This window comes from Vigna umbellata, chromosome 6, assembly GCF_029865625.1.
Source record: "Vigna umbellata cultivar VRB3 chromosome 6, Vumbellata_1.0, whole genome shotgun sequence".
Lineage (NCBI taxonomy): Eukaryota > Viridiplantae > Streptophyta > Magnoliopsida > Fabales > Fabaceae > Vigna > Vigna umbellata.
The window spans coordinates 19091774-19100991 of record NC_142170.1 but is presented as its reverse complement, the minus strand read 5'-3'; the positions used below and the strand labels follow the sequence as shown (position 1 = coordinate 19100991).

At 45.4% G+C, this 9218-nt stretch overlaps 2 protein-coding genes and 1 pseudogene across 2 annotated transcripts; 1 reads left to right on the top strand and 2 right to left on the bottom strand.

The window, feature by feature from the left end:
• Window positions 1-958, top strand: LOC148196899 (uncharacterized; annotated as a pseudogene).
• A 4354-nt stretch (window positions 959-5312) lies between these two features.
• Window positions 5313-8231, bottom strand: LOC148196898 (uncharacterized). Its single transcript, XM_088093538.1, has 2 exons — window positions 7365-8231; window positions 5313-5477 (listed from the first exon to the last, which is right to left on the bottom strand). The coding sequence occupies exons 1-2, from the start codon at window positions 8229-8231 to the stop codon at window positions 5313-5315; spliced, it is 1032 nt and encodes a 343-aa protein (XP_087949664.1).
• Window positions 8232-8318: 87 nt separating this feature from the next.
• LOC124830835 (uncharacterized) lies at window positions 8319-9218 on the bottom strand. The gene has a single exon (XM_047304681.2). It carries the CDS (start codon window positions 9216-9218, stop codon window positions 8319-8321), a length of 900 nt encoding a protein of 299 aa, XP_047160637.2.

Sequence of the window (9218 nt, the reverse complement as noted above, 5' to 3'; positions counted from 1 at the left end):
ATGGAAGAAAAGGGGCAGAATGCCCATGTTGGTACACCGAAATCGTCATCGACGACGGAGCATCATGAAATCACCACCATTCTGAGCGATGAGAGTGCTTTCTGGTACGGAGGCGTGGTGAGTGAAGGTCCTGAGGATCTTGCTGAGCCCACGATTAGTGGTGGTGGTTATGACTGGGCTTCGCGTGAAGTAAGTGAAATCTGTAGTGTGTTTAGAAGTAGAGTAGTGCTAGTTGATTGGGTAGAAAATAGTTGTATCTTGAGAACCCTAGATTATAGGTCGTGTGCTAAGTTGGTGGCCTATCGTGAGGACGAGAGAGTTTTCCATGGAAGAGAAAACGCCACCAACGATATTTTCTACTGCTATTCCCCGCCGTTTGACGATCTATATCTGAGATTGTCGTTGACAACCTTTCAAACGGCAGTACTAAAAACCGTAAACGTGGCCCCTACCCAACTGCATCCCAATAGTCGGGGGGTATATGCAGGCGTTCGTTGTCGTCTGCCAAGCCTTGGCTATTAAGCCTACTGTGGCATTGTTTTTGCGTTTCTTTAGGTGTCGCCCGGTTGCTAAGAGGGGTTGGGTATCCTTAATTTCGGAACCGGGTGATGCTCTCCTGGAGCTCTATTTGCAATCGTATAGGGGTTTTAAAGAAAAGTTTTTTAAAGTGTCGACCCTTGAGCCAGGACGAGCGTACTTTTTTGATGAAGATGGAAATCCGAAGTTTCCTCTATATTGGACACAGGATCCATTGAAGTTCACTTCGTGGGACGAGGATAAGATGACGATCGAAGAGTTGGAGGCCTTGAATGTGTTGACGGCATTGCCACGCCCCTTTTCTTCCCGTCGGCTCATAAATTGTCTTGAGCATGATGATTTCGGCTCGAGGGTATTCGGTATGTTTGTCTTATTGTTATTTGTGTATGCTATTGGATTGTTGTTGACTATGTTGGAGTGATTCTGTGTTTGGCAGAGATAATGGGGAGAAAAGGATCAGTCCGCATTTGGTTCCATGCCATCGACACTGGCAACGACACTGGCAAGGCGGATGTTGGGCGTTCAGGCCCCTCTTCCAAACCCGTTCAAGTCCTTCCGTCTCTCCCGAGCGTGCGGGTGGCGTCTTCTGACGAAGTAGTGGTTGTTGAGGAGTAGCCATTAGTGAGGAAGCGAAAAGGCAAAATGGTCGACGCCACTGGAGGCGTGTCAAAAAGAATGAAGGAGATTGCAGAGGAGACAAATCGTCCCCTTCCGAAGGGTATGTGGGATCCTTCTTTCAATTTGAGTCATAAAATTGATTTTAACTTGGATGACGCTGAGAAGAAAGTGGTGGAGAGCATGACTGAGCAGCAGATGGCCGACGACTTGTTAGAGATGGTGAGTCGAACAGTTATGGCGGCTTGGCACATGGCGTATGCTTCTGATAGAGGCGTCCTGAGGGCTGAGTTGGAGAAGTCGAGGACGCAATTGAAAGAGATAGCGGACGCACATGTCGCCTGTGAACAGAAGCAGAGGCAATCGGAGCATCTGTTAAGTGAAGGGCAGGCATTACTTAACTCCACTCGGGCAGCCGGCTTTGCCTTGAAGAAAGAGAGGGATGAGCTACGGCTAGCGAAGGATCAGATGGCATCTGAATTGGCACAACTAAGAAAAATCGTAGCTGCTGTGACGCAAGAAAGAGATGGCGTGATTAAGGAGAGGGATGAGTTGGTTGCCGCGGCCGTTGAGGATCGAGAAGAAAGAGAAGAAATGCGCAAAGCTATAGTGGTAGAACATACAAGAGGCTTTAAGAAAGCGCTGAAGCAGGTCGCGCATCTTCTCCAAGTGTCGACCGAGGGAGTGGCATTTGACGTGCGCAAAGATGTATATGAGGGTCAGATGCTGCCTCTAGCGGAGGTTCTGGCAGACGCTTTCCTGGAAGTTGAAGATGGTGTCGATGATGCAACGATCGCTGCGGAAGAAGCTGTTGTCGGATCTCCAAACATTGTAATAGATTAGGTTTTTGAATTTGGATGTAATGATGAACTTGGTTTTTGTTTTGGCACGAATTTGTGAACTTTGATGTGATGACTTTTGAATATTTGTGATGATGATATAGTTGTCGAGATGTCGTGAGCATTGTTGTGTAACAAATTTTCGCGTTATGATGTGTTGAACGATCGTCTAGATCAAATGTGTTGGTAGGTTTCTATGAACGATCATCTAAGAGGAAAATCGACTAGGGGAGTAATGCCCCGAATTTAACTGGGTGTTCAAGGGAGAACATCTGCCAGAGGGAGTGGATCCCGAATGTAACTGGGTGTTCGAGAGAGAAGCCCTACCAGAGGGAGTGTATCCCAAATGTAACTGGGTGTTCGAGAGAGAACATCTACCAGAGGGAGTGGATCCCGAATGTAACTGGGTGTTCGAGAGAGAACATCTACCAGAGGGAGTGGATCCCGAATGTAGTTGGGTGTTCTGATTCGTCAAGGTGTGTTCGCTCGCCTGTGAACTTATATCCGGCCGAGTACTTGTTTCTATTTGGCTACTGGTGGGCGACCATGTAATATGTCGAGCGAATTCGAAAGAATTTGACCCTGGGACTCAAAATTTGAGAACGATATAAGGAAGAACATATAAATTATGAGAAAAATGATGTGTTCTGAACATAAATGAACTTTAACTAAAATAATATTTGAGGTGAGTAGCGTTCCATGTGTTGGGGAGGGGTCGTCTAGTGAGGAGTTGGAGGCGGTATGCTCCATTCATTAGATCCTCAACGACGCGAAACGGTCCTTCCCAATTGGCCGCTAACTTGCCGTGAGCTTTATTCTTCCTGGCTTCTCCGCGTTTCCGCCACACAAGGTCGCCAGGTTTGAACGCTTGGGGCTTGACCTTGGTGTTATAACGACGGGAGAGCATTCTTTTATGTGCTTCTGCTCGGACTGTGGCGACTTCTCGACGCTCGGGCAGGGTGTCGAGATTCATCTGCAACTGTTCATTGTTAAGGGTCATGTTGGTGATGTTGCGTCTTAGGGATGGTTCCCCGACTTCCACTGGAGCATGGCATCGGTGCTGTACGTTAAATTGAATGAAGTGTCCCCGGTGGATCCGTGTGGGGTGCATCTGTACGCCCATAGGACTTCGGGTAGTTCCTCCACCCATAAACCTTTAGCCTCGCCGAGTCACTTTTTCAACTCTGTGAGCAGAGCCTTGTTCGCGACTTCGGCTTGTCCATTGGTTTGTGGATGTTCGACCGAGCTGGTCGCATGCTGGATCCCCAGATCTCTCAGAAAATCCTCTAATTTCTTCTCAATGAACTGTCGGCCATTGTCGGTGATGATTTTCTGTGGCAGGCCGAACCGGCATATTAACTGCCAGATGAATTTCTATACTCGCTGGGCGCTGATAATAGAAAGTGGTTCGGCTTCAATCCACTTAGTGAAATAGTCGACTGCCACTAGGAGATATTTGTTTTACGCCTTCGCGAGCGGTAGAGGGCCGACGATGTCGATTCCCCACTGAGCGAATGGCCACGGGGAAATGATACCATGCAATTCTTCGGGAGGGACGTGGAAGTCATGACCGTGTGCCTGGAATGAAAGGCATTTTTTGACGAACGTCTCACAATCTCGGTCGAGTGTCGGCCAGTAATATCCTGCTCGAAGGACTCGCGCCCGGAAGGTGCGTTTGCCTGAATGAAAACCGCAGATCCCGGTGTGTAGTTCGCGTAGGACGTAGTCAGCTTTATCCGCCGATATGCACTTCAACAAAGGTGTGTTGTGGCCGCGCCTGTATAGGTCGTCGCCTATGTATAGGAAACATGCGATACATTTTGAGTCACTCGCGGTGATCTTTTCCCCCTGTTCTTGTTTCTTCATCAAGTCTCTTATAAGTTGTCTCCAATCTGTCTCCTACTGTGAAACGTCGGTGGCGAAAGTTTCCACGACTGGATGGTCGAGTGTCATCTTGATGATTGAAGACAACTGTGCTCGCTCTTTGGAGTAAGTTAATTTGGACAAGATATCCGCTCTGGAATTTTGCTCCCTGGGGACATGGATGATGCTGACCTCGACAAAATCGTGGAGGAGGGTGCTAGCTTTGTGGAAGTAGCGCAGCAAATGATTATCCTTGACTTGATACGTTCCGTTCATATGCCCGACCACTAACTGTGAATCCATCTTGCATTCTAATCGAGCGATCGTGAGCTCTTTGGCCAGGGTTAGACCGGCAATCAGAGCTTCATACTCCGCTTGGTTGTTGCTGGCTGAAAACCTGAATGTGATGGCTTGCTCGACCATGATACCATTTGGTCCTTCTAGAACGATATCAGCTCCTCCCCCTCTCTTATCTGAGGATCCATCCACATTAAGGAACCACTTTGGTTCCGAGTTATCGGGGTGGGCGTTAATTCAGCTGCAAAATCTACTAGGTGCTGACCCTTAACGGACCCCCGAGGCTCATAACGGAGTCTGAATTCAGAAAGTTCTACTGACCATAAGACCATCCTTCCCGCCAGGTCGGGGTTCCGGAGGATCTTGGCGATCGGGGTGATTAGTTCGGACAACCACCTGATGGCTCTGGAAATACGGTCGAAGTTGACAGGATGCGGTGAGCAGGGCCAATGCGACCTTCTCAATTTGGGAGTACCGCTCCGCTGCTCCCTGTAGCGTGCGGCTGACGAAATATATCAGCTTAAGAGTGGGGGTCTCTTGTATCAAAGCAGCACTTACAGCATGGTGTGATGCTGCGATGTAGAGTTGTAAGTCGGACCCCGCGACCGGTCGCGCCATGATTGGAGGGCTGGTGAGAATGTGTTTAACAACAGAAAAAGCTGCTTCACAGGCGTCGTCCCAGTGTTGTGTGGTGCCCTTCTTCATGTTTTTCAGGATGGGCTTGATGTGCTCGGCTAATTTGGGGATGAAACGGGATAACGCTGTGAGTCGGCCGACCAGACATTGTATTTCTTTTAGGGTTTTTGGGCTTGGCATTTCGAGCACGGTGTTACATTTGTCTGGGTTGGCTTCGATACCTCTACACGTTAGCATGAACCCCAAAAATTTACCTGCTGGGACTCCGAAGGTACACTTGGAGGGGCTAAGGTGCATGTTGTAGCGTCGGATTTGGTGGAAGACTTCTGCCAAGTCCTTGAGATGCTGCTCCACAGATTGGCTTCGGATAACCATGTCATCTACGTAGACATCCATGCATCTACCGATTTGGTGTTGAAAAATTTTGTCCATAAGGCGCTAGTAGGTAGCGCCCACATTCTTGAGGCCGAACGGCATTACCTTATAGCAATAGTTAGCTCGATCGGTAATGAAAGTTGTTTTGTTCTAATCGGGCTTGTACAGGGGGATTTGATTATATCCCGAGTACGCATCGAGAAAACTAAGCACAGTATGCCCTGAAGCTCCGTCTACCAATCGATCAATGCTCGGTAGAGGATACGAATCCTTGGGGCATGCTTTGTTAAGGTCGGTGAAGTCCACGCACATTCTCTGTAACATCCCAAGATCTCACACTGGAAAATTCATAATTTCTATATTGTAACATTACATTTACGGTAACATCTTGTAATCTCACACTTAAAAATTCATAGTTGATATATGTCTATACATATTTTAAACTCAGATTTTAACTATAACTCCTAAATATAACTCGAATTCTTCTAACTTATTCTTCAGACGACATTCCTTCATCTACTCCTGTATAACGAATTATACGATCATCGTACATACCCAAACACAAACAAGTAGGGTGAGCTAACATGCAACAAATCATTTATAAAACATGCATAATTGCTTTGATACTAACATCATATAATAATTATGTCATACACCCTCAAACCATCATAACACAATTCCTATTAGACATTCGTTCCACAATACCCAATGAACACCACAATACCCAAAAGACACTCATCCGGATGATACGTTGATGAGCGGTCACGGGAGGTTATGCACTTGTGATGACTTCTACTTTTTCTTACAAATATACTTCCAAAATACTTCATACCATTCACAAGGTTAGTCCTCAACACTATGTCCAAAACCGACACATAGACCAGGACCTCCTACTCCTCTCACCACATAATTCATCCCTCTCTACTTGAGACTAGATGATTATTAGGGTATCAGGATAACCTCCAACTACAGGACCCTCAACATCAACATATACACAATTACCACATCATTACAGAATCTCTCCACGAGATTCATACAATGCTCACATTCCTCAACTCATATTATACCATTACGAAATCTCCCCATAATACTCATATCATGTTCAGATGCATAAATTCAAATCCATTATAATAAATTACAATCATCACAATTAAAATTCATAATTTTGTATATACCACAATAACATGAATTCATTCCAACGAGATATATTGCACAATAGTTTAACAATACATAATCTGTTCAACAAGATTTAAGTTAAAAGCTTGTCGAGTAGACTTCCAGGAAAGAGAGGTGCGTCACAATGGACAACTTAAGTACCAAGTCCTTCCTCAGCCAAAGTGTTCCTCAACTAGTTTTAACAAATATCTTATTTACAGATTCAAAATAACAACATATAATATTGACACAGAAATTCAATATAAAAATATATAGTAAGCATTTACAGTATTCACACAGAATTTCAAGACATGAATAGTAATAAAACAATACTAAATCAGAATATAAAAGCTTAGAAAGGTTAGCTCCCCTACCTCTATTCCAGACTTCTCTTACTCCGAATTTGTTTCCCCGAAAACTCTTCAGAACCTCTACTCTAAAATTTCTTCCTACTCCAAAAACTTCCTAATTTCTTCTTTTCTCATAATTCTCTCTACTTCTTGGTGCAAAAACTTCATTCCTCTTATTTCTATTTATAGGTAAAAAAATTTACTATTCATTAATTTTTTAATATTATTTATTATTTTAATATTATTTTAAAAATAATATTTTAATATCAACTTGATCAATTCTGATCCCAACTCCTTCAATGCTACGTAGGAATTCTTATCCTTTCAATTTTTTTTTACTATTCATTTTTTTACTATTCACTATTCACTATTCACTATTCACTATTCACTATTCACTATTCACTATTCACTATTCACTATTCCCTATTCACTATTCACTATTCACTATTCACTTTTCAAAAAAAATCCTAAATAAGTTATCAAAAATTTGAACCTCTCCTTCTAAAATTACTATAATTTTATATCCAAAATTTAATTTTTTTCTATCCATTAAAATGCTAAAATTTACTATTATAAATATTTTTCACGAGTCTTACATTCTCCATTGGCCGTTGGATTTCTTGACCATGACTACGTTCGACAACCACGTGGTATAGGTTATCTCTCTAATAAACCGAGCGCTCCTCAGTTTGGTGACCTCTGCCTGGATGGCTGTGCGTTTTTCCTCCCCAAATCGTCGTTTCTTCTGCGCGATCGGGCGCGCCTCCCAGAAGACCGAAAATTTAAGGGCCATGATGCCCAGATGGATCCCAGGCATGTCGGCGGCCACCCATGCAAATAAGTCAACATTGGTGCTTAGTATCTGCGTCAGATCACGCTCGTCATGTAGTGCTAAACTCCCACTGATATTCGTGGTTTTGGACGCGTCCGCCCCTAGTTGGAATGTTTTGACGTCGCCTTGGGGATGAAGACGTTCTTCTACGTTGGTCCTGGGATCCAAATCAATCGTTGTTGTCTCAGCTCCTCTTGCCCTCCTAGATGGCATAAAAGGGGTGACCTTTAAACCAGCGACATAGCATTGTCGAGCCGTTCGCTGATCGGCCCGTACGGTACATATAGTCCCTCTTTCCGTGGGGAATTTCATGGCCAGATGGGGGGTGGATACAATGGCTCCGAAACCAAAGCACGGCCGGCCTAGCAAAGCGTTATACGAGGTGTTTGCCTCTACCACTAAGAACATGACTCTAAGTTCGGGCGCATCCCTGCCTGTTCCGAGTCGAGTCCGTAGGTCTACGTATCCTCGAGTTTCGACTCTCTCCCCAGCGAAGCTGACGATTTGCTCATTAGAGGGGGCTATCAGGTCCTCGGACAAATCCATTTTCTTGAAGGTTGTCCAGTACAAGATGTTGACCGAACTGCCCTGATCAACGAGGACTTTGCTTACGTCGTAACGGGCTATCTTAGTTGTGATGACCATGGGATCATCGTGATCAGGGTCGGGAGCGTGGAAATCTTCGTTAGTAAATGTAATGTCGGGTATGGATCGAGGTTGTCGATCTACCATGTGTACCGACTTCAAGTGTCTCAAATGTCGTTTCCGGGCGGATGCCGACGATCCTCCCCCTTCGAAGCCGCCGGATATGGTATCGATTCACCCCCGGACTGATCTCTCCCTTTCTAAGCGTCGAGGTTGACTGTGGGACCGGTGTCTTCGTCGGTCGTCTCTGGGAGGCGATCGTTCTAGGCTGCGTCGGGAAGATTCCTTCTGATTGGGGATTGCTGAGCTATGGGATGCCCTCTCCTTCACATAATTTTGGAGGTAGCCTGCACGGATGAGTCTTTCCAATTCATCTTTCACCATGTTGCATTCTTCTGTATCATGCCCATGGTTCATATGAAATCGACAGGCTTTACTGCCGTCAGCGTTCTTTGGAGTAGCCTTTTGTCGAACGGTCAGGAGTTCAGCATGCAAGGCCTCTTCGAGCACTTTTGCCCTGGGTGCGTTGAGCGACGTATAACGCTCGTACTTGGGTGTCCATCCTGACTCTTTTCGAGGGGGTCGATCATTTTTAGGGTTGTTAGACGACCGTTTTATGTCCTTCCTATTATTATTGGTCGGACTTTTCTGTTGTTTTTTCCGAGAGTTCCTGAGGTCCTCAATACGGATAAAATTTGCGATCGTTGTCTGGAGTTCCTCCATGGATTTGGGAGGATCTACGTATAGCTGTTCAGCGAAATACCCTGGACGTAAGCAGGAAGGTAGATTACTGATTATGAACGTGTGATTTACGTTCTTCACACGTCGGGCCGTCTCATTGTACCTTTGCATGAAGGCCTTCAGGGTTTCATCTTTCCCCTGCTTGGTGTTGACAAGCTCAGCGGGGGTCATTTTTGGCCTCCGGTTAGTAGCATACTGTTTACGAAATAGAGCCTCTACGGTGGCGAAGCAATCAACCGAATTTTGGGGGAGGGTGTGATACCACTCCAGTGCCTCATCTTTAAGAGATAATGAAGTTGCGAAGGTGATTGTCGGGATCCGCTGAACCGTCAT